Source organism: Sturnus vulgaris, chromosome 3, assembly GCF_052056855.1.
Source record: "Sturnus vulgaris isolate bStuVul1 chromosome 3, bStuVul1.hap1, whole genome shotgun sequence".
NCBI lineage: Eukaryota > Metazoa > Chordata > Aves > Passeriformes > Sturnidae > Sturnus > Sturnus vulgaris.
Genome location: NC_142245.1, coordinates 67,220,848 through 67,246,446, shown reverse-complemented (window position 1 = coordinate 67,246,446; position 25,599 = coordinate 67,220,848). Strand labels below are relative to the sequence as shown.

The window sequence follows — 25,599 nt, the reverse complement described above, 5'->3', positions numbered from 1 at the left end:
CGTTGCCCGGCCCGGGGCGGGCGCGTGCCGCGCAGAGGCTGCTGGGAACGGCGGGCCCCGCCCCTCGGCCGGTGCGGCGCGCGGCGGGGCGGCGTCCGCCATCTTGCATCGGTGTCTGCCGCCGGTGCGGAGCGCTCCGGAGCGGCGATCTCGCGTTTGGACGGCGCCGGGCGCCGGGCGTGTCCGCCGCAATGGGTAAGGAGAGAAAAGCGGCGAGAGCCGGCGGGTAGGGGGTAGCAGAGTCTGCACCGGCTGTGGCGCGGGGTGCCTGTGCAGGCCGGTCTGCAGCTGGGTCCGGCGAGGCATTGCCCGCGTGGCACTCGGTCGGGGCTGGGACGGGGTGTCCGCTTCCTCTGGAAAGAGGGCCGGCTCTGCCGTCCTCCCCTTCCCTGCCTTGCTGCTGGTGGAGAGGGCTTTCCCCCCCTTCTGCTGGTGATGTGAGTGAAGAGCAGCGCTCCTCGCTGCGTGTAGCCGGGCTGGCCGGGCGAGTGTCCGGCCTCTCGGGCTGACAGGTCAGTCCGTCCTGGAGGTCTCGGACCGCTCGGTCCGTGCGGGCTGGGCCGGTGCGAAGCCTGCGGGCAGTGTCCGGCCGCCGAGGGGGCGGGGGCACAGCGAGGCGCCGTGTTTAGTGACAAGAAGAAAAAAAAGCGTGATAGGTCTTAGACTATTCACAACAAGTGGGCGCAATTCAGGATGTAGTGGGTGGAGGGATTTGATGTTAAAACGGGTGTAGTTCTGTAGCGCAGAAGTGCAGGCTTGCTTGGGTCTAGATACAGAAGATGTGAAATCAGTGACTGCCAGTCTTCTTGCCCTTATGATGTCTATATTAAAAGCCTTGTGGGGGGACTGAAACGATAAATTTCTCAGCTTTTCTTTTTAAAAACCTTTTTGATGAGACCTTCCTTCCAGTTGACTTTTTGCAACTCCTCACAGAGCTGGCAACTGGGTTACTTTGAACGTGTATTTCTCTTGTTCAGTCAATTTCTTGGCCTGACAGTTTCATTGGCACAACTAAATTAGCAAGGCATGAACGATTAAGAAAGGGATGGTGTTATAGGACTAGATAATCCATAGCATTGTTGAGAAAATCAAGCTACATGACTATTGCTAGAAATTTGCTTTAGACAGTGGCACACTTAGCCTTGTTGTGCAGAGGTGTCAGGAGTTTACTTAGGTTTTTGCAAAGCAAATACTTGGGTGAAATAGGCTGCTGAGTCCTTGCAGTGTTGTCTTGATGTCAAGCCTAAGTCTGCAGTCTGTTTTCCTCTCATGGCTTGTGATTATTACTTAGTGGTCCTTGGTACTGCCGATTAAAAAAAAAATACCAAAACCAAAACAACAACAACAAAAAAACCCAAAACAAATTATCTCAGCATGGAAGTTGCCAGAGAATTGTGCACAGCTCAGGAGCTGTAGTTTACATGTTTTCTCCTTGTAAAAGAATTCCAGAGGAGTGATAGTTTGTGTAGAGTCTTGTTTTTGACAGTTGTTTCTCAGGTGAAGGCTTCAGTTCTAGCTTTAAAAAAAGACACCATGCTATTAACAACCTTTTCCACTTCGTTTGATCATTTTGGTGACAGAATCATGAACTATCACTTTTATCTTTCCACAGCTGATATACCTGAAATGACAGTCAGATTCTAATCTTCTAAATCCATTAAAAGAACTGGTAATTGGAGTGAGACAATAATTTTGTTAGTTGAAAATGAAAAAGAGTATACCTCTCTAGGTGCTAGTGCTACTGACCCCTTCTTGGATTTGTCCTTTTTTTAAATACGTTTAATGTCATCTTTATGAGAGGAAATGTCTTTGCTTGCTTGCTGACAGAATCAGAATTTAGCAGCATAATGTCTTTGCTTTTTGTTTTTCAGTTTGCTTGTAATATGCATAGTTTCTTTTTACAGTAGCTTATGCCCTTAAATGCTATATCTGATCCTTGAGATGAACTGTAGTTTAATCAGCAGTTTGGAAATGCCTACCTAAGCATAGGTTTTCTATTATTTCTGCGTAAAAGATTTTGGTTGATAAACTGGGTATTGAAAATAGATGCAGGAATGTATAATAGGTGCTGTAGATATTTTTGTAGTACAAGAGATTTCAGGTTAGGCCTTCTGGAGTAATTTTGTGTTTTTTCAATAGACAACATGGCAAGCCCAGGTAAAGATAACTTCAGAATGAAAAGCTACAAGAATAATGCACTTAATCCCCAAGAAATGCGCAGGAGAAGAGAGGAGGAAGGAATCCAGCTTCGAAAACAGAAAAGAGAAGAGCAGGTAAGCACCTTGGCGAGCTGGTCACTATTCACTGGCTGTGGAGCTATATCTTCAGGGAAAGGACTTGAGCAGACTCATCCTTTGGAGTGGAATCCAGGAGTGCCAGGTTGAATGTCTGTTTCCTTTGCAATTGTGGGAAGCACCAGGCACCTCTCAATAGGATCTTTAAAAAATGAACAGAAGCTGTTTTAAGTTACTAGGGCATACAGAGGAGAGAGCTTTAGCTTTTAACTTTAATCTGTAGTCTAGGTTTAAACATGTGAGACTAGACCAAAAGAACACTCATATTTCCAGTAAGAATTTGAAACCTTGCATTCTCTGCTAGAGCTGGGGTCAAAGTTTTTCTGTGTGAAGGGAGAGGATTATTTTCATATTTGATAGCATGCTTCAAATTGCCTAAGAGCTCTTCTACACTAACTTAATAAAGTGGCTACCACTTGGTGTCCCTGAACAAACATTTACCGTTGTTCTCACTGATTTTTTAGTGATCAGAGTCCGTAGAACATTGTATTATTTAATAGCTTGTCATAGTTCCTCTTCACAAAATGTTTAGTAGTTTCTTGCCAGGAAAGTAAGGAATGTAGTTTGTTTTTCTGTTTGATCTAAAGCTGATGAGTTTGTCTCCCACAACTTAGAGAGTGTCCCAGGCTCTGATCCACAGTCTGTTCTGAGGTGGGAATGCTTACCCTTTTACTGGGAAAGTGGTGCATGGAAAAAAAATTTCAATTATTTGGGCCAGAGGGGTAAGAGTCAAAAGTGGTATGGTGCTGGAGCAGTTACCTGTGAATGGGTAACTTCACTGCAGCAGTTTCAGCAAAACTGCTGAAAGTTTTGTTTACGTATTTTGTAGTAAATGCTCCCTAGATAAATTATGAAAATAATGGGTGTTTCCTCTCCCATGATGACTGTTGTAACAATGAGACTACTGTTATGCTCCTCTTGATTTTAGTTTGCTGGGCTGGTGTTTTTCAGCTCTTCCTCACCTGAGAATTAGTTTATGCAGGGAGATGAGGCCGCTTATAGGGAAATTGTGACTGATAGGAAGACCAAACAAGTTTACACTTTTCAACCAAAAGCTTCTGTGTCCCTATTGAGTGCTAGAAAGAGTGGCTGGTCTTCCAAAAGTGGAATGTTGTTTCTTCTTCCTTTGTGGGTTTAAATGGAATTAAGCCTTATTTGCGTTCAGGATTCTGTAGTTGTTTTGTGTCCAGAATTACACCCAGCCCATAAGTGTGTTGAACAGGGAAGAGAATGCCTTGGTTAAGTTCCTGTTGAAATAGAGCTGTATGTAAACATGGAGCTGTTCTGCAATTTTGGACATGTAGAACAGTAGAAACCTAGGTCTGTATATACCTAAAGGGACAAAACTGTCAGGATTTATAGGTGGTTTTATTATTATGCTTACAGGTGAAATCTTAGTCAATGGACTGAGTCCATAATTTCTTTCTAAAGGTACAAATGCAATATTCTTAGAATTGTTGCTTGCACTAGTTGTAAGTGTTGTACTGGGATAAATATACAAATTTAGGTTTGGTTTCTAGCAGAGAACAGGTCAATGTAAATGTTTTGCTTGTATGCCAGAAAATGAAGAGGTACTCATTGAATATAATTTATTAAATACTACAGTGCTGGCATGTATTCTGAGCATAGGCAGTGTGTGCAGCCAATCATAAAGCGATTTTTGGACACAAAGAATGTTTAATGTTACATGGTTCAGAAGTTCACCTTGAAGCTACACTATTTATCTTCTATATGAAAATTATGTTTCTGGTTTAATCTTTCCTCATTTGGGTATAAAATACAGGTGCTGCTTAGTAGTCTTCTGTAGAAGGGAGGAGTGCAATGTGCTGAAACAAATATTTGCCTATATGAGGATGATTTCAGCCTATAAATTAAGAAAGGGGAAAGTAGCTTGTAGAATACTATTTCTTGCTTAAAATGTATGCTAATTATAAGGGATAAAAAACTAAATGCAAAAAGATCTGTATCTTTTCCTTGTGGAAAAAAGTATGGAACTTTATAAGTAGTAAGAATTTAGTTTTAAATGTCTATCTGAAGTGTTGCTGTGCAGTTTCTCAAGATACAGATAGCATAGTTTTTCTCTTTTATGTGATTAAAACTTTTGTGTAGAATTCCCCTTGCATGGGTGAATAGGAAGGTGAGTAGGTAAAATTCTTTTTACTGGGATTGGTGAAAGCATTTCTTCAAATGTATATCATCAGTACCCACACTTTGGTAACTGCTAGTCTCCCTAAAATTTCTCCTTTGTTCAGCTGTTTAAACGCCGAAATGTATCTCTCCCGGGAAATGAAGAATCCATGGTAGAAAGCCCAATTCAGGATCCTGATGTCAGTTCTACTGTTCCTATTCCAGAGGTAAATACTTAAGAGTATGTTCAGAATATTATCTATTAGTGTCCATAGTACTACACTATAAAAAATCCTCCTTGCATTTTTAGGAAGAAGTTATTACGGTAGATATGGTACAGATGATTTTTTCAGATGATCCTGATCAACAACTCACAGCAACTCAGAAATTCAGAAAATTGCTGTCCAAAGGTAGGTAAACGTTGCATGTTTTCTTCTGTTTGCTACGTTCTGTGTTACTATGAATTATACCTAGAGTCAGTTAACCTTTAGTTATGTTTTATTTTAAAATAGATCTTGCAGAAACTTGTAGTTCTGTTTGTAAAGAAACTCTGTTAAATCTCTTCTGACCTAATGGCTAAATACAGAAGTCTTCATTATTTCTACGTTAAGTCTTTCAGACAAAGTAAAAAAGAAGGATGTTTTTGATTGAGGTGTCCAGGGCAGTAACCAACTGTGCACTAACATATTTAATTGTTGCAGTGGTTCAGCTTCCATTCCTGTTCTCTATAATCAAGGGGGAAAAAATTACATGGCTAGCAAAGAAGAGTTGTAACTTGTTTTTGTCGGGGCTGTAAAACATGCAATCTTAAGGTGATGCTGGTATGTGTGTAGCATGCTAGGTAAAGGTGTGCTTGGTCTTTTAAAATAATATCCAGTAACCATAATTGCTCTTCCACGAACCTGAGCTGTTGGTGGAAAGAACAGTGTTTTGTGATGTGTTACTAAGGTGCAAATGGATAATAGTGTGTGTTACTGTTATTATATGTAACAGGGTGTTTGCTACGTTGTGCCAGTAAATAGACACCATTCTGCAGTCTTCTCAAGTGAAAAGTTGTAACTCCTTTCGAAAAGAAAATGATTGAATGAAATTATTGTAAGATCTACAAATCGTATTCATGGTTTTTGTCATACTGAAAAAGTAATTTATTTGGTCTTTTTACACATATATGTTTATTTTTATTCCCTAGAGCCTAATCCACCTATAGATGAAGTCATTCAAAAACCAGGAGTAGTACAGAGATTTGTGAAATTTCTAGAGAGGAGTGAAAATTACACTCTGCAAGTGAGTTCAGCTCATACTGATTGGGGGTTTGAATGGGATGAGAAACCTTCCAAAAGAACTTTGGAAGGCACATGTTCTTTTGTTTGGTGGGGGTTACCAAATACAATAATTTTTCACCAGTGAAACCATATGTTTTCAGTATTACTGCTAAAAATGTGACTTGACTCCAGCTGGACAAAAACTCTAGGGTGTTGAAAGCAGAAGGTGTTCAAGAGGATTTATAGAGTGGTATATTAAGATCATCAGAAATGATGTGTGAGCACAATCTGTCTCATTAAGTGTTGAATATATTGTAGTACTTTTCAGCTGAAATATTAGAAAACAAATTACAGGAAACTGAAAGGCATATTTGAAACCCTTTTAGAAAATTTTTGAGAAATATCTAATTAATGGTAGGAGTAACTAATTCTGTCTACTCCCCCATGGCAATAGCACTTAGGCCTCGTTGACATTTGTTCTAGAAGAATTAACCTAATATTGAGTAAACAAAAGGTATTTGTACTTGTTAATAGTGATTCGAAATCTTTCTTACTTCTGTAAGCCAAAACCTAAAAATATTGCTGTTACTGTAGGTTCTTATTAAATAGAGATTTTGTCAATGTGAGGTATTTTTTTGTATAGAGAGTGCTATAATATTCAGTGAAAAGTAAAAAAAGTTGGAAAATTAACCTCTGAAACTTCTATGTCAAACTTCATGTCATGATTTTAAGTTTTACTGCTGAGTGGTTTAACATGATTACGTTTGTGTTCCTCAACAGTTTGAAGCAGCTTGGGCTTTGACAAACATAGCATCTGGAACTTTCTTACACACCAAAGTTGTAATTGAAACTGGAGCGGTTCCCATTTTTATAAAGTTGCTTAGCTCAGAACATGAAGATGTACAGGAGCAGGTAACTGTCTTCTTGAGGGGTTTTATAACTACTTAAAATTCAGTTATGAATGTCTCTTTTGGGGTTAGAGAGGCTTTGAGCCCCGTTTCCATACTAGCTAGTTGATCTGCCTCCAAGGAAGATAAAAATTTACTGTCACTTCCTTAATGGATTTTTTTTCTATTCTGTAATATTTGCTGTAAAAAGTATAGATGTATCTGTAAAGTTTGATTTGCAAGCATGTATAAATTCACTTGAATGCTTTGCTTTTTAAGGCAGTGTGGGCTCTTGGGAACATTGCTGGTGATAATGCGGAATGCAGAGACTTTGTTTTAAACTGTGGAATATTGCCACCTCTCTTGGAGTAAGTATTGAACCTAATATTATAATATATTGTACAAGTATAGATAAATGAAAACTTCAACTTAGAATTTACTTGAAAAGAACATAAGTTTTTGTCTAAATTGAGAATCATATCAATATAATAAGAAGCAATTTAATGTTTTGGATTACATGAGCTTCATACATATTTTTAATTAATTAGTCCATGACTGCAAACTTCTCAATGTTTGCAAAAGCAGAGAAGTGTTACTTCACAGGTATGAAATTTCTGTATTGTGCCAACTCTGTGTTGTCAGATTTCTAAATGTATGGGGTGGGAGACATAATTTAATTCCCACTTGTGTTTGTATGGTTCCATCTGCCTAGGCAATTGGCTGTTTTCTTCACCTTTGTTCAGTTAGCTCCAAGCTCTAGTCTTTGTATTTATCTATTTGCTTGCTGAGATGAGCTGACAGCTCAGTTTATTACCTCTTAAAGTAATAAAACAACTTAAAACATTTGTAAAATAGCTTAGAATAGCAGAGGAGAACATGATTACCTTCACCAACGGCTTAATGAATTAACATTTTAGACATTTTTGTATGTATCCAAAAGGTAACCTGATCTTTCAGCTGTTGAATTTTTCATGTTCTATTTGGCAAAACCAGAAGTTATGTGTTAATTTTTTCACAAGAACTTCCAAATTACAGCTTTTTATGGAACTTTTTTTCTTATTAATTGCACTCTCTCAATGAAAACATCAAAGTTCATTCCATGCAGGGTTGCATCTCCTAGCCCCTTCTAAAGACCCTCAGAAAGGTTTATTTGAATGATTTTTTATATAAGCAATTGTTTGCTGTATATACATGTATGTGATTTGGGAATGAGACATCCCAAAATTTTGCAAAATAATCTGCTCAGATTCAATTGGTTTTAAGAAAATAGTTGCAGCCTGTAAGATATGAAGATAAATAAATTTAAACTAGTAACCAATAATAGAATTTCTCTTCCTTATTTGATATTCTGTTGGTAACAATAGACATAAAATTACCTAGATTTTAGTAAGAAATTGCTTTTTTGTTATTTTTGTCTCTCACAGATTGTTAACAAATTCGAATCGTCTTACAACAACTAGAAATGCAGTCTGGGCGCTCTCAAATCTTTGTAGAGGAAAGAACCCACCTCCAGACTTCAGTAAGGTATAATAAAGTAATAATTTTGAGAAATCAGAAAGCTGAAGAATAGTTACGTTCATAATATTTTATAGGAAACAGAATCTTTGAATCTGGATGTAGACATACATTTTATGTTTTTAATCTCATCACACAGTCTTGCTCATCTGTTGTATCTGTGAAAAATTGTCTACTTTGGCACCTATCAGCAATGAAATCATATCACTTAAAAACTTGAGACTAGTTGCTTGCTAGTCTGGTGCAAATAGTCATACACTAGTGTGAAGTGATGGACAAATTATACATTCAGCACTAAACCATATGGGGCTGTATTTTGTCCAGAACTGTTGTAGAGAATGTGAGTTATAGTTGAAACTTCCTCATTTTTTGTTCTGTGATTGTGACTGCATGCTGCATGGACAAAATTTTGAGTTTCCTGCTCTGTCAGATGCAGTTAAATCAGACTATGATGACAGAGAGAGCCTATATGCTCTCTGTGCTCTCCCCTTTTTTTTCTTCTTCTCTCTAGTATGTGGCTATAAAGACTGTAGAGACTAGTAGAAGTTTTACCTTCTTATTTTCAGTATGAAATCAATTTCTAGTAAGGTTAATGACTTTAAAAAAGCTGAACATTGGATATTCTGGTAGAAGAGACTGAGGTTAAACTATCGTTAAAGTTAATCTGGAAAGAGTATACTTCATGAATTAGTAATTACTAGCTAGTAGTTGTTGCTACTTGTTAATTCTTGAAGAAATATTAACAAAAAGAGGGGATTTCTGATGTCAGTTAATTGATCACCTCACCATGACTCTGCCTAACCTATATATTTTACTAGTGTTTTGTTCTGGTAGTGAAAAAACAAGATTTTTTGCTGCTTGAATACAAAACTTCACAGGAAAAGGATGCCCTATAGGCAACTGCTAATAACAGTAGGTCCTCTGCTTTTTGCCCTTTTCAACAGCAGCAGTTGGACACATAACAGAAACTGAATTTGCATAACTCATGTAAGGGTAAAGAGTTAAGTTCTGCAAAGAATATGAAATTCCTAGACTATACAGCAGACATCTGTCAGGTTCCAAACGGTGTTAAGATAGTCTAGTTCATTTGGCTCTGCGTAGAAGTTACAGAGATTAAGGCCAGAGCATACAGCAGCAGTGAGAACTGAAATGAGACCTTGTTTTTTTCACTGGTTCAGTGAATGTTGGGTGCTGTGTGAGTTACTCTAGGTTGGTTATTACACATAACTGCCAGTATTCCTACAAAGCCAGCAATAAAAAAGCCCCAAACTTTATGACTTTGAAATTCTGCTCTCCGAGTGATTAAAACAAGCATCAGTAGTTTCTGTAAAAGCAGATGGTTTTTGTTTGAGCTGAACAATTATATACTTAATACAGTATCTCTCAATAAATAAGCTGTGAATCAGAATTCATCCAATTTCTGGTTTGAATTGGATATCTGGTTTAATCAGAAAATGTTCCACCTGGGTCCTCATTCATTGATGACCTTGTGTACTTGAGCAGTAAATAGTTTTGCACATTTATGCCTTTGCAGAATGTTCTCTGAAACTTGAAAGTATGGAACACCTAATTTTATGCAATATTTTTCTTTAACCTAGGTTGCTCCTTGCTTAAATGTTTTATCAAGACTGTTGTTTAGCAGTGACCCGGATGTATTAGCAGATGCTTGCTGGGCCCTCTCTTACCTTTCAGATGGTCCCAATGATAAAATTCAAGCTGTTATTGATTCTGGAGTGTGTCGAAGATTGGTAGAGCTGCTTATGTAAGTCTTCTCCTCACCAAATAAATGTCATATAGTACTGTTAATATTAATATTGAACTGTGTTTTCTCACCTGAAGTCTTAATTTATTTTTGTGAAAAGCGATTAACATGAATTCAGTCTGAAATCTTTTAAGCTGCTTGCTAGATTGCTCAGCTCCTGCAATTGCTCCTGACATTGACAGTGAAAAAAGTTTTCTCCAAAGTATTTCTTCGTATTCCTTAAAATGTAGTGTAAGATTTCACATATGTGAAGGAATAGAAGGGCAAAGACTGAAGACCAATGTTGAATTGTAAATTAATTTTTTTTTAAATTTTACTGTTGTAGGACATTAGTATATGTCGGACTTATAATTGCTTTACAGACAGTTCTTGGACTCAGCAAAGTCCAGAGGTTAGCTAGAACCACTTTTAAACTGTTCTAATATATTTGGGTTATGGATCATTATTTTCCTGGAATGGAAGACTAAAGCTGTGTTCACATGGGACTGCAGAGTAAGTCGGGGATAGTAGTTCCCAGCACAGACAGCTCAGCATACTTCCCTGTGAAAAGCTCATTTCTATAACTGTCAGGAGAGGGAAGATTGCTTTCTCTTCCATAGAAGCTCTAGGACAACTGTGTAATTTTCTTCCCACACACATCAGGCAGCTGAGTACGGACTTCATGTGCTGGTTTCTAGGATTATTGGCTCACAAAAGGGGTGATTTTGCTTACAAAACATTCTAAACTTTAGTATACACTTCATAACACCCCCTCTGTTTCTGTGGATATTGAATGATACGTGTTCCAGTATCGAATTTAATAATAGTTGAGCTGGGCTGGATCTGCTGAGCAGATTGCTCTAAGTTGTGTTGTTCCATAGAGGTGCTTGGTATTTATTCAATTGTGGGGTTGCAGTGGTCAGATTTGGCTCAACAGGGAAAGTGCAATAAGTAATACAGTGTTTTTGATAACTAAATACTTAGCACGTGAAGTAAACCATTGTTTGCTGAAAATGCAAAATTATTCTTTTAACACTTGGTAATATCAAGCAATATCATATTTGTCTCCAGGCATAATGATTACAAGGTGGTATCCCCTGCATTAAGAGCAGTTGGAAATATTGTTACTGGGGATGATATCCAAACACAGGTAAGACAAGTTGATTTAAGAAAAATTATTTGGCAAGACAGAATTTTGTAAAAACTTCGACAAAATGCATGTCCAGTACAGGTATCTGCCTACGTCACTGAAAGAGACTTTCTAGAAATCTGTGTTGTTGATTTGATAGTTTAGGCTCCCACTTTAAGCATTAAGTTAATGCAAGAAAGAACTTTTTTTATTTTACAGCATTGTGTGTAGTGGATTGCTTTGCTTCTGTATGATACTTCGACTATTACTTTTTTTGGTTTTTGGTATTTTTTCCCTTCCTTACAGGGAGTTTAGTTATTTATTATGGTTCCTCTTTTTTCAGTCTTAAAAGCAGTCAAAGTTTTCACTTCTACAGCTATGATTATACTTGATTTGTCCATGAATTTGTATGTGATAGTCTTACTGATATAATTTATTTTAAAGATCTATTTTATTAATTTTAGGCAATGGCATTGATTCTGAAGCAATGAAGGAAATAGGAAGACAGGTCCTACTTTAAAAATAATTCTGTTAGAAAAACTGACAGTACTAGGGTAAAAAGAACATGGAAAGATGTTGATTGCATAGTTTGTGAGCTCTAGAGGAAAGGATTTTGCTAAGAAATTAAATGGAAAACCTTATCTCTTAAAAAATTAACAAGTAACTATACAAATTAGATGTGCACTTGTCAATTATTATGAGTTTCTCATATTTTAGCCTTAAAGCTACCTCACTTAGTTTTGCTATTGCCAGTCTTTTGGACTAAACTTAATTGAAGGTCGATTCTTTCAAATTGCTGGTTTGTCTGGTCACACACTAGAACATTGAACACTTTAATTTTGTAGGATGACACTTCGTATATGTAAATGTGGTGCAAAATCTTTTGAAGTCCTGTGTAAAATGCTTTTATATTTATATATACATATATATGTGTGTATATTGCACAAGGCTATATATATATATTTGTATATGTATGTATATAGTACAACCCAGTTTTCAAATTTTTTAGGTGATTCTAAACTGCTCTGCATTACCGTGTCTCTTGCACTTGCTTAGTAGTCCCAAGGAATCCATTAGAAAAGAAGCATGCTGGACTGTTTCTAATATAACTGCAGGAAACAGAGCTCAGATTCAGGTAAAGCCTGGGAAATTATTGCTTGGTTGGTTTTGTTTCCATTTTGCTACTTCACTTGATTTTCCTTCACAGTATGTAAATGGATACTGCACTGACTCTGTATGATTTATTTTAGTCCTAACTTTCTATAGTTTTACCTAACCTAAATATTTTCTTCTAAACTTTGAGATATTATTTTAAATAGAAATAGCTGTCACAATTTGTCCTACAAATTTGTCCAGTGAAAAGTGAACCAGTTTGGAAATGGTGAATACTTTGCTTGGATAAAAGACTGATATGATGTCATCAACACTGAGTTGTATTCTTGTGGAAATTACTGCATCCTGACCATTGTTCCAGGTGTCTGTAGCTATCTGAAAAAAGTTTCTAATCAATAAAAATGAGAATTCTGAATCAGAATACGTATTCCAAAATTATTTTTCCCCTTCTACTTCAATCAGACATGACAATGTTTCTTCCTGTTGTAACTGAAATCATTTAATAAAGTCTTCAATTACAGACGTAGTCTCTCTGTGGCCACTACAGACATCGATAAAATGGAAAATTTTGTTCTGAGGCTTCATCTTCAGTTCAAAAACTCAGGATGTGTTGTACGTTTTTTAAATGGGCCGATCCAGTAAGCTGTGCTCTGCTTGCCAGAAACTGAGAAATAAAAAACCCAAGGTATTCTGGTGGCTGCTGTAGTACAATGTTGGAATCGTTCTGAATTTCAGTTTAGCATTTCTAGTTTGTATGGCATCATTTAAAGAAAATATTCTTTGCTTTGATATCTACAGGCATCACTAATTCTTGTAGTTAAGGCTATAAGTGCTCTGAAATCTTTATTAATGGTTGTAAAATGTTACAATTTCATCTCTCAGGCTGTTATAGATGCAAATATTTTTCCAATATTGATTGAAATTCTTCAAAAAGCTGAATTTCGCACCAGAAAAGAGGCAGCATGGGCCATAACTAATGCAACATCAGGAGGAACCCCTGAACAGATCAGGTAAGTTTGTGTATGTTATAATTTTCTCTGCCTAAGGATCTTCTATAGGGCGTTTGAATTTCTGCATTTGAATCTTGACAGTCATAGCAACAAAATCGTAAATGTGGCCTCATTTCCTGGAAACTCTGTAGAGAGGCTAAGTGTAGAAATACAGAAAAATCAAAGAAGTATATGCAACATACATAATAAATACTTAGTACTTTGTTTCAGGGGTGTTGCACCTAAAGATTTCAGAGATCTATCTTCCACAGCTGATGTTACATTGTCAAACACAATTGGAACAGTTGATGAACAGTTTCAGTGTTTGAAAATTGAAAACTGTGGGGGGTTCTTTAGAAAATTTGTGCAGTGGGATTGTATATTTGGAGACAGACTTTAGGGATTTTAGTGGTTTCTTCATGTATTTTAAACTCACTCTCATTATTATTTTAAAGCAGATATCTAAACTCCTTGCTCAGAACTGAGTTTGATTAAACTTTTACTGTCGGTAGCTATTTATATGCTGCAAAGATAGAATTGCTAGAATAAAATACTCTCTGGTTTCTGTGAATAGTGTAGAATAATGATCATTTTGAATCAGTAGCTGATAATTTGATTTATAAGTTACTGTATTATTTGGAAGCCAGAACTGAAAGTGATGTGATATCAGGGATAACATAGGAAAGTGTCTTGTCTTTTTAAATTTTATTATCATTGCTTATATAATGTAACATTTCAAAATCTAGCATTTTAAAAATAAATTTTAATTCAGGGTCTTCAAATAGTAGATGTACATATAATACCATAACAATGGCTTCTCATCAAAAATACATGTATATTATTGGTGGCATGAAGTTTTAGTCCTCCTAATGTCCTCAGAGTACTACTCTGTTTTAAACCACTGAATTAAACTATATTTAGGCAAACTTTGCTGTCTTCATTTTACTTACATGCTAGAAGCAAGGACACGGGCTATGACTCGCAAAAGTTCATACACAATTTTTTTCAAAATTGGAAAAAGGAGTGGGATATTCAGAATCTCAGTATTTATGTCTTTGTATTTACAGTCACATCCTTCTCTTTATAGTAGGTGATGCTAATATCTTAATGAACTACTAGTGTGGACTGTGTTAGCACAGAACAGTGCCCAGTTCCATACATGTATCTAATGTGTTTACTTGATATTTTTACCACTACAAAATTTCAACTGCCTGAGAAAAGAACTTCCTGCTAAAATTTTTTCTACCCACTTGAAGATCATAGGTAAAAAGAAGTTAAAAAGACTACAGATTTCACACTCCAGTTAGGACTACACATTAGGATTTTTTTATTAGGATAAGTTGTAATATTTATTGCATTTTGGGCTAAGTTTCTCTTTGTATTGTTGCATGTTTTAGAAATTTTGTTATTTCAGCCACTTTTTTTAGCAAAAATAAGTATCAATAGCTGTAGACTGGTATGTCGGAATAAATTTGCTGGATTATCAGTTCTTTTCCCCTTCCTCTGTTTTTTTTCTGTTATAAAGATATTTGGTAGCACTAGGTTGTACTAAGCCTCTTTGTGACCTCCTGACTGTGATGGATTCAAAAATAGTACAGGTGGCTTTAAATGGACTTGAAAATATTCTGCGTCTTGGAGAACAAGAGTCAAAGCAAAATGGAATCGGCATTAATCCTTATTGTGCCCTCATAGAGGAAGCCTATGGTAAGAACACACTTCTTGTAAAACTACATACTTCAACTTTCTTATTCTAGGCTGTAGAAACAAAACCACTGTGAGTAATTTTGAAATTTGCAGGTAAATTTTAATATAAGAATTACTCCGAGCATAAGTAGACATAAAGTATCACAAATTAAATAATGTAACATTTAGAGGAAAGTGGTTAAACATAGAAAACGCCTGGGTGTTTGCCGTCAGTTTAAATGTCCCTCTAGAGAAGCGTTCTCAGAAGAGTTTAATACAAGTGTCCCAGTCTATTGGAATTTATTGCATAAATTTATCAGCCATTCCTAAATACAGTTTTAATACTTTAATACATAGTCCTGTCTGCTACAGTTTCATTACCAATAAGGTTGTAAGATCAGGGTTTTGTAATTGATTCCGAAATTTGATCACTTTTTAAAATAGTAAATAAATATCATTAACAGCAAAATTAACTTCAGATCATAAAACTAAATAAGTTTTTACTTTGACAAATATTTTGTTTAGTTTCTTATAAAAGTTCTTGAATTAAACCACTATATAAAGGCATTCTAGAAGAACACATTTGTGGAATTTCATGACTGGATTCTTTTACAATTGGCTTATAATGAAACTGGCATCCTTTATGGAGAGCTGCCTTTTAATAGCTCTGACAAAACAAAATTGGCAGACATTTGTGTTTCAGAAACTGCTAGTAACTAATAGAACTGTGGTTCTAATTGACTATATTACATCCAATTAGATGGTACTAACTTTTCTGTAAAGTAGTCTTTACATCTGAATTCCGTGTTACAGAGTTCTAATTTTTTTAATCAAGTGCATGCTTGAAGAACTTAGCAATTAAATGCATAAGAGGAATAAGTACTGAAGACTTTAATGGAATTTATTGTGTTGCAGATTTTCTGTCCGTTCATAATTTTAAGTATTGACTCTCTAGGTTCTCTTCTTTCCTTTAGCACTTAAGCATAGGCTGCTGAAACTGTAGAGTATCAGTTCAAGTAAGGAAAACAGCTAATTATATCACCCTCATTGCTTTGGCCTCTGCAGTCACCAAAAGGGTTCATTTGAGCTCTTTCTAATCCAGCCTAAGTGGAAACTATATTACCTTAAAAAAGTAAGCAAGAATTTTATATCAACATAACTGACCGCCTAGCACTTAATTCAGCCAAAGGATCAGAGGTTATGTCCTCTACTTGCAAAATGGTAAGCTTTCCAAAAGGTAGTATCTTTAAATCTTACAATTAAATTCAAAAAAAGATACCAGACTGTGCCCACTGACAACTCCATGAGTGGACATAGAATTTAGAGTTAGGGAAGACTTAAGAGCGGAACAGAAATTGGGATGTTAGTTTAATTGAAATGCTTCTAAGATAGATTTAAAATTATTTTGGACAGCAGAAAATGAAGACTAGAAATACATGGGTTAGGAAATTAGGAGCCAGTGATATCAAATTAATTGAGGTGACTTGAGATTGCATCTTTTTTGTCTTAAGAAGTATTGCTATACTATAAGCTGTTTCCATTTGAATTCATCATTCATTCCAACAACTATATTTTTGAAAATGTTCTATTTTGAATTTAGGACTTGATAAAATTGAATTTCTTCAGAGGCATGAAAACCAAGAGATCTACCAAAAGGCTTTTGAACTCATAGAACATTATTTTGGTGTTGAAGAAGAGGACTCTAGTATTGCACCTCAGGTGGATGAAAGTCAGCAACAGTTTGTGTTTCAACAGCAGGAGGCTCCAATGGAAGGGTTCCAGCTCTAAACTACTGAAGTGAATATAAGCATAAAATCTAAACACTTGTACGGTTGGTTTGTTTTTTTTTCTCAGAGGTCTTTTCTTTATGGCCAAAGTTAGAAGAAAAGCTGGATATGTTTTGCAGAAATAGGTGAAGAAACAGCTCATGCACTTTTATATATTGTGTTAGAGACAACTGTTCTTTGTTTTGTATTTGTGTTCTTCATTATCTCTTATGTACAGAAAACAACTGTGAGTAATCATGTCTAAAAGCATTAAATGTGATTTAACAAGAACTGTTTAGCTAAGACTTGGTAGGATTTTAGGTAGTAGTTCTGAATTTTTCATGTAGTCTCAAACTTCATATCAGCAATACAGTTACTGACAGTTGAATTTTCAGCAGTAGGCTTGACTTGCCCAGTTTCTATTAAATCTACCTCTTGTATTGAAGCAGAACCATTGCTTCAAAACTAAGGCATGAAATAAAGATGAGCTTGTAAGAAGCTGAATTGGAATGTGAAAAATATTTATTTAAATTGTGAAACTTTTATGCATTACTTACTTTACAACACACTGTTGGAATTTATTTATAAGATGTATTTAAAGACATAATAGATATACATATATAATGCTAATTACCTAATATAATATTGAATATATGAAAACGTTTTTTTCTGAATTATGTGGGAAGAGGACTATTTCAGAGGTTTTCAAATTGAAATCGGCAGAGACCTTGCTGGTCATTTGATGTTTGCTCTGTAATGAAAGCTGCTAAATGGCATTACAAGTCAGCCACAACTGCAGTACTTTGTAGTGGAAGCAGCCCCTGCAGTTACCACAAGAAAGCTGCAATGAGGAATGACAGAAGGGTGATATGCACTGATCACCAAGCTGATGTTTTACAGCTGTCTTCTGTCCAGATGTGGTAACGTCACTTTAGTTTGAGAAACATTGCAAAGTTTGCCTTTTAGTACAATAGCTTCTTAAAAGTTTAGACAGTAAGTGTTGTTTTTTGACCAAGTATGCTACTGCTACTTGAATTGTTTCTTAGGTTAATGAATTTGGTTTGCTTTTGTTAAGATAATAGAAATACTGCAGTGAAAAATGAATAGTGAATCACTCTAGTTGAAGGAAAAGTTTGTTGTACTGTAAATAGCATTAAGTATGTGGACACCAAAACTAACTAGAAGTTATTGTCATCTAAATATTTAGGCTCTACAATATACAGTGTTTGCTGTTAAACACTAAAAGAAATAGAATTCTAATATTTACGTTAACAGTTTTGAGTACAGAAAAATGTATTCTCTGCTTTGACTTGCATATAAGTAGTGTTTCTGGTGTATTAGTAGTATATCTCATTTGGAGAAATTAATACTTTGGGTTAACTGAAGTATTGCTATTTTTTATTACCTGTAATTAATATATTAACATCAAACTCCTGGGTTAAGTGAAATCTGTGACATATGAGAGCATTTCATGCTTCATAAAAAGCTGCAATTCAAACTTCAAATCACTTACCCATGGCACTATGCTTGTCACTAAATAATATTTTAATGCACTGAAAAATACAGGTTAAAGGTGGTATCATTTACAGTACCATTTTATATTTAGAATTTTTTTTACATGCAAGTTAAGGTTCTAAGATGTTTCACTTTGATGTTACAGCAATATATTCTGTATTGTAATTGAATGTGGGACTTGAAGTGGATTTTCTAAAATTAATGGTCAGTTTTGACTAAGATAATAGTGGGAGGGAAGCAACCTCCCCTTTGAAGTCTTTTTAGTGGAAGATAGAAGTGTAAGAAGTGTATATAGGAGTGCTGTTACTTTATGAACTCTGAATAATGAGATATTTTAGCAGATGACACTTTAAACCTAGATTTGTACAGCATACAACAGTTTTGAATAGTGTGATAATATTGAGTACAGCTGCCAAATTTTCATATAATGTTAGGTGATTGTACTTATGCCCTTTCTACTCTCATAGTTTTAGGTTTTCATACAGCAAACTTCATTCTTTTCCATGGTTTCCCCACTCCCCATCTATCAAAGAACAGGGTAACAATCATGGATATCTACCAAGATTACTAGCAAATGCTGAATTTCAGTGTTCTAGTGTGGGAAAATTATTCAGGTAACAGGGTATTCCTTTGTTTCTAACAACCTTGTTTTGATAACAACCAGCTGTGCCTGCTTTTTATTTGGAGAACCCTGTAAAACTACATTTATAAGCCTCTCTTATTTAAACCAAATCTGAACTATGAAAATCTTAATTGAAAGACTTGAAAATGAAGAAAAGAGGGGACATTTAAAGTATTATATTTGTTTTGAAAGAATGTCTTCAGTTGTGTGGATATATTATTCTATCTTGTGGACAGTTAGTGACTGCACTTTACACATTTAGACAAAGTATATTTCATGCCTCTGATACATTTAAATGGAACAGTTTGAAAGGGAACTAAAATTGATGGACTTAGGATAATGAAAATCCTTATTTAAACTCAACATTTGGTTTACCCTGATATTATTAAGAAATAATAATGAAAATTCTTTAAAGGATATACATACAGGATGGTCTCTCCTGTTTTATCACTGGGTTTGTATCATGCTTTTAAAAGCACATAAATGAACAAAATAAAACCTGAGATTATGACTTAAGGTCAGATGTACTCGTTAGGGACATAATTATGATGATGTTACCTAAACAGATGAAACCAGTATGGAGAGAGAAAAAAATAAAACTGTGATGTGAAAATCTCTTTAAGTTTGGAATTTTATATGCAATCTGAAGTGCCCCATCAATTACAAAGTCTGTTTAAAAATACAGGGGGTTGGGTTTAATTAAAAGAGTACCATTTGTTCTGCTTAAATGTGAATACTAACTAGCTAATCTATGCAACTATGCAGAGTTTTAAGATTTTTTTTATTAGTTCCCTACTCTTGTTACACTGAATCATATCTAATTTTTTGTCATTGCACTTTTGTCTGAGGACTGGTTCATACAGCTTTTTAATTTTCTAGTATTTGCTTTACACACTGTTGTTAGCAGCAATCAGAAAATAGTAATAATGTTGGCACAGAAATGTTTGCTCTAGAACAAGTTTGCAACTGGAAACTATTTATTGTTGGGCCTGTCTTTAAAAAAATAGTAAAGATGCACTATTGTCTTTCCTCCATGGTTAATTCTCAGTTGGTTTAAATTTATTAAATTGTACAACTGAGGATTTTTGTAATAGGTTTGCAAATTGATACATGGGCTTAAACTGTGACCTCAAGATTTCACTGAAATCTGGAATGAGAAATGCTATTTATTTATGGCACAACGTCTTCATATAAAGCGTGGAAACTAAATTACCTGTATTAACTTCAGATAGTAATAGTGCATCTTTAAATCCAGGCAAAAGGCCCATTACTGTAACAGAACACATATAAGTAGTATGCAATATTATGGAATGTTAAATCTCCAAATACCATACAGAAACCAATAAAACCTATTTTACAGATGTTTGCTGTATTTATTTAGTGATTCAATAAGTGTTGCTTCTTAAAATTGAAAAATGCAAATACCATTTAGAATACAGCATTGATGCCAATGAGTTCCAAGTGGCAATTCGTGCACTATCACCAGACAGAAAACTTCTTGGATTTAAATATTTTGTGGTTATCTAACCAAAGGTAATTGGCATTCTTAAGAAACTACTCTACTCCTTTAAAACTAATTACTGCTTTTAATCATATGTAAAGCATTCTAAATAGTTTTAATTATATGCAACAAGTATCCTGAATATCTTCCTAAGGAAAGAGACTTTCCCTTTCTTTTTGTGATGCTGTAGCTGCCCTTACTGGCTTCAGGGTGTGCAAACTATGGTTGTCCATTTAGGGGTGAAACTCACTAATTGCTCTCAGCAGCAGCTCATTTTGCTCTTCGGAGGACATTGAGCATTTCAGGTGAAGTTATTTTGTCTTCGCTTCCGCAGCCAGCGCAGCCTCCTTCCGCCACTTGGCCTTCTTTGCCAAGTTCAAGCTCGTTAAGGACTCATGACGTGCAGCAGCCTGAGGAAGTAACAGCACAGGAGTAAGGATGCACCCAGGGAAAGCTACCCAACCTCGGGAATGGGCAACAGCCACTTAGGGTGGAAGGGGTGACTGAGACTAGATTAGCTAAAACTTGGGCAGCTGTATGCTGCTGCTCTTGGTTTAGATTTGTGTACTTTTCACAGAATTCCATTATTTTAAAATATGCTACAGTCATACACACCTTCTTAGCTGAAGCAATCACTGCAAAACAGGCAATAATTGAGAGCCCAATCATGATGTAACAGGCTTTCACTCGAGCTTTGTTTCTTGCCTTGTCTAGCATCTCTGGCCTGCAATTAAAGTAGTTGAACTGAGTCATTAAAAAAGGCAAAGTATCTCTTCAGAGCATTGCAGACATAACATCACAATTAAAAAATAAATATAGAATTAGCTTCTGAAACAAGCATCTTCAGCTTGCTGCGGTTAGTTATGCATCAGCCATTTTCTGGTCCTAATCCATTTTCCATGGAAAAGCAACATTTAGTGGATTTAGACTGTTTTGGGGTTTTTTAAGCTGGGAAAAAATTGCTTAGGCAATAAATGTTTGCATTTCAGTGCTCAGGGTAAATACACCAGAAATCATACCTTAAACTCTAAACATAGAATGAAAATTAAGTGGGGTTATCTGTTTAAAACAGATGGAGACGTATATGAGGTGTCAGATGGATGGAGTAAAAGCAAGTTCCCTTTATTCAAAGTTAACTTTAGAAATCAATTACTGTTATATCTAACCTGTTCAGATGGTGTTCTGTAGGCTAAGAACTTTACATCCTTGGATTGTTGATTAAAGCAGTGTTTGTACTACTACGAGTTAAAGGATTTAGTTCTTTATTAAAGCAACAGCCTGACAGAAAGTGGGCAGCTGATGTCAGCCACCTCACTATTTCAGGAACGCACACCTAAACAAGAACAAGCGACAGGATTGTTTTTGCTGGTCATCAAAGGCAAAAGTCTTCTGTTTGGCAGTAGTCGGTGCAAAGGAGGCATTTTACAGCCTAGCAATCTGCTTTGGTCCACCCTCCTCTCTTAGCCAGCAGCATGGCCCTGGGGACCAGCAGTACAGGAAATCATGAAAATTGTCCCAAAACGTTCAGCTAAGTTTTTCCAAGTCAAACATTGTACTTGAGAGTACAGTTTTTAAGATGTTCATAATAATACTGGCTGTGCACAATTTTCCTTTCATAATTCATCGTGGGAATGTTTTATATATATAGATATTTGTAAGATACATGTTTTATACATATGTATAAACCCACAGCTATATGTGTAAAAAGAATGGTTGCGTAAAGAATTGATTTTGTGTTCTACGTAAACATGGTGTAACGCTCTCTTTCCTTCAAAAAACTTTTAGATTTGCTTTAACATGGTAGGATGAGGCCGAGCTGGGGATTTGACAGTGCCCATGAAAGCCTGCACGAAGGCTGAGGGCTGCAGTGCTTGGCTCTAAGGTTCAGTGTTGTGGAAGAGGACAGTTCCCATGAGTGGCAGTGCTGTACCATCCCTTCCTTGCAGGTTGTGCACACACTGTTTCTTACAGGTGACTAACAATGCCTGAAGTTCTAAGGAACTAAGCTTCTGGTTTGTACAGTGATAAAAATCATCTTCAAAACAAACTGCACATCAGACTGGCACGTAGGATCATTAATCCAATAATCCATTTGTGGCAACAAAAGCAAAACCATAAATGTTATTAGTCTGATGTATTAGCCTAATTATATTTCACAGTGCACTAATTGAAACTCCTCTGAGGCAGATTTTCACTTTCTCCCTGCCTTCTGCATTTGCTTCAAGGAAAACAGACCTTACAATATTCTTGCCTAATCGCTTATTAGGGCCTTTGCTATTCAATCCTTAATCAAGACTCCAGGTAAACCTCTACTGAAGTCAGCAACAGCTGGGGTTTTTTTAAAAAAACAAACCACAATAACCTTCAGTAAAGACTGAAGATTTGTTTCACAGTACAAACTATCTTCAGCAGTTAGGTTGTGTTATAGGTAGCAACACCTTGCAATTATTTTTTCGATGAGAGTTAAAACAGTGCCACTGTTCAGTCTCAATGTCTAACAATTAACTACTTCTAGTATATTACTATGTATAGTATAGTATATAGTATATAGTATAGTGTAAAGGAGTGATGTGTGTATAACTGGCAAATGCCATGTTTTTATAAACATCTTCCAATGACTTAAATAGCATTTACAGCTCCTCAGACATATCTGAATCTTCCTCTAGAGAAAGATGATCAAACTAACAGCACAAGAGAGGTAAGACTGTCCAGAAAGCCACTCTCCAACTCAGCAAACTCCAGTGAAACTTCCAGGAACCAGCAAGAATAGGCAGAGGATGTACCTGTTGCTTTACACAGCTCTGCACACTGTTTATTCTCAACATGTCACCCAAGACAGGGACATACTGTGATGATAAAAAGTAGTGTCCTGGAGAGATGTCTAACACGCTATCTAACATCCTAAGAAAAGGGAGCCTTAAACATTAGAGGGGTTTCAGGTGGATAGCACCTGACTCCCTTAGGGGTTGCTAATTTTCAGCAAGTCAGCGAACTGTAGAGTCTGTGTGGTTTGGGTGACTAGGGACCTTCAAAGATAATCTAGTCCAGTGGGTCAGCAAGAATAGGAGACTAAGGCTATGTCAAATACTCAGTTTTCCTTGATGAGGGATTCTCCTTTCATTACCTCCTTCCCTATTTTTCCTCAAATTCTATAATAAAAAAATAATTTGTTCTATGTAATCATTTAGTGACAGCTCCCTCAGAACAACTGTAATTTTCTGTTTATGTGAGGTATAAACAGAAAATATTGTTTACCCAGTAACATCTCTCTGATTGCACATTAGGAATAAGCAAAACAAACAAGTCAATACATAAATGTAACCAAAGCTGTCTACTCAGATGGATCCAGTTCTTAATCCCAGGCTCTAGGGACTCCAGCAAGGAACATTTTCTCATCTTAACCTCTAACCAGGACAGGAAATTCTCTTGCCCTCTAATTTGTTTCCAAGTCTCAGAGTTGTAAAACCAACCGTTTTAAACTCTGCGGAAAAGCTTTAAATTTTCCACAGGATCAGGATCACGCCACTGCTTTCCCTACAGCTCCATGTTACCCCTGGACAAGGCCAGCGCACTTACGGGATCCTCAGAGGAATCTCTTCTTCTGTCTTGAAACGTCCAGTCCACAGGAGGATTTTCTTGTCAAACTTCGAAGGTTTGTAACTTGCGACTACCCTGTGAGCCTGCTCAGCTTAAAGAGTAGGGAAAAAAAAACCACTTTGTAAACCGTGCACTAAGAGAGAACTATGAGTGATAGTAACATGTGGAAGGGGGAAGCCCTACCTATTTTGGTCATTGGAAGAGTAATTTAGGGATTCAGACCTCCAGGTCTCGGCTACGCAGAGTCACCTCCGCGCCGTCTCTGGAATATCCTCGCACGTAGCGAGTGTTTCTGTGGGTCTGATTCGACCTCCCCACCCGCGGATGTGGGTACCCAAGCGGGCAGGAGAACGCTCGGGACCACCGGAGCTGTTGCGCCACCGGGCAGCCCAGCCCCGCTCCGTCCCGGTCCCGAGCCGCCCGCCCGCACATCCCCCCGTCAGTCCCGGGATGCCGCCGCGGGGCCGATCCCGGCGCCTCCGCTTCCCCCTGGCGCGGCGGGCAGCTCCTTACCGCGGGTGGTGCCCGGGCTCCGGGCGGGATCCCCGGCTGCCGCGGCTCCCCGCGGCGCGGGCGGGCGGAGCGGCGCGGCGGACAGCAGCCGCCCCGGGCGGAGGAGCGCGGCCAGCATGGCGAGGATGGCGAGGATGGCGAGGAGCGGCGGGACCCTCTGCTGCAGCGGGACCCTGTGCCTCGGCCGGAGCCTCTGCCGCAGCGGGAGCGACCCCGGCTCCGCCCGGCCCCGCCCGGCCCCGCCCCGCCCCGCGAACCCTTCCAGCCGCGCCGGAGGAAAGGCAGGACGGACACCCGGCGGGGGTCGGTCCTCCGGAGAAGGCGTCTTGTTCACCTACCGCACTCACGGATTGCAACTCAGGCGAGAAAAAGTCAGCGTCCGAGATAAAACTCGGCTAAAGAAAGAGATGCTTTATGTTAGGTGCTTTATGTTAGATGCTTCATGCTGGAGCTTCATGTTAGGACGTGCACCTGCTGGAGCGAGTCCTGAGGAGGGCTACAAAAACAACCAGAGATCAGGAGCACCTCTCCCGTGAAGACAGGCTGCGAGAGCTGGAGTTGTTCAGCCTGAAGAAGAGAAGGTTCCAGGGAGAGCTTACAGCACCTTCCAGTGCCTAAAGGGTCCCACAAGAAAGATAGAGAAGACATTTTTACAAGGGCATGTAGTGATTCCTATACCTCCATTACAAGGAGTAATGTCTTTAAACTGAATTGTGATGGGTTTAGATTAGGAAGAAATTCTTTCCTGTGAGGTTGGTGAGACACTGGCATAGGTGCTCAGAGAAGTTGTGGATGCCCCATCCCTGGAGGGTTGGATGGGGCTTTGAGCAACGTGGTCTAGTGGAAGGTGTTTCTGCCCATGGCAACTAGACGATCTTTAAACCGTTTATGATTCTATGTAGAGTATAAATTCTGTGACACAAACCTGCTCACATCTGTGTTTCTGTCATTTTACTGCTTTCAGAATGCCCAAATATATTAATTCTCGTCATAGGCTTTTCCACCTACTTCAACTGAAAAACTTTTGTTTGTTTGTTTTCCCTTTCACATCCTGGACAGAGTTTTATTTTAAAAAAATAAAATCAAATAAAGAATTAACCCTGAAAAAAATATTGAGAGAACCCAGCACAGAATAGACAATTACTAAGTAACAGTTTGTGTCAGCATGACAGCTTAAGACTGTCTCAACAGAACTGTGTGCGATGCACCAAGCAGTGGAAGATTTTACATGCATCAGCCAAAGCCAGAATGGCTGCAGATGAACAGAGGAAGTCCCAGTCCCCAGGGATGGATCACTGTCTGGCAACAGCTTAAGTCCTGTTCTCAGTATGACAGCACAAAAGAG

The 25,599-nt window shown here is 37.5% G+C and overlaps 2 protein-coding genes across 2 annotated transcripts; one reads left to right on the top strand and one right to left on the bottom strand.

Annotated features, from left to right (window-relative positions):
• Positions 1-46: 46 nt before the first annotated feature.
• On the top strand, positions 47-20,004 carry KPNA5 (karyopherin subunit alpha 5). The gene is made up of 14 exons (XM_014892654.2): positions 47-195; positions 2,140-2,273; positions 4,547-4,648; positions 4,732-4,831; positions 5,611-5,705; positions 6,464-6,595; positions 6,850-6,938; positions 7,995-8,094; positions 9,684-9,847; positions 10,898-10,976; positions 11,965-12,090; positions 12,951-13,078; positions 14,583-14,761; positions 16,341-20,004. The coding sequence occupies exons 1-14, from the start codon at positions 192-194 to the stop codon at positions 16,526-16,528; spliced, it is 1,620 nt and encodes a 539-aa protein (XP_014748140.1). The 5' UTR covers positions 47-191; the 3' UTR covers positions 16,529-20,004.
• Positions 20,005-20,318: 314 nt separating this feature from the next.
• On the bottom strand, positions 20,319-24,372 carry FAM162B (family with sequence similarity 162 member B). The gene is made up of 4 exons (XM_014892647.2): positions 24,255-24,372; positions 23,721-23,832; positions 20,760-20,868; positions 20,319-20,554 (listed from the first exon to the last, which is right to left on the bottom strand). Exons 1-4 carry the CDS (start codon positions 24,370-24,372, stop codon positions 20,456-20,458), a joined length of 438 nt encoding a protein of 145 aa, XP_014748133.1. The 3' UTR covers positions 20,319-20,455.
• Positions 24,373-25,599: the final 1,227 nt, after the last annotated feature.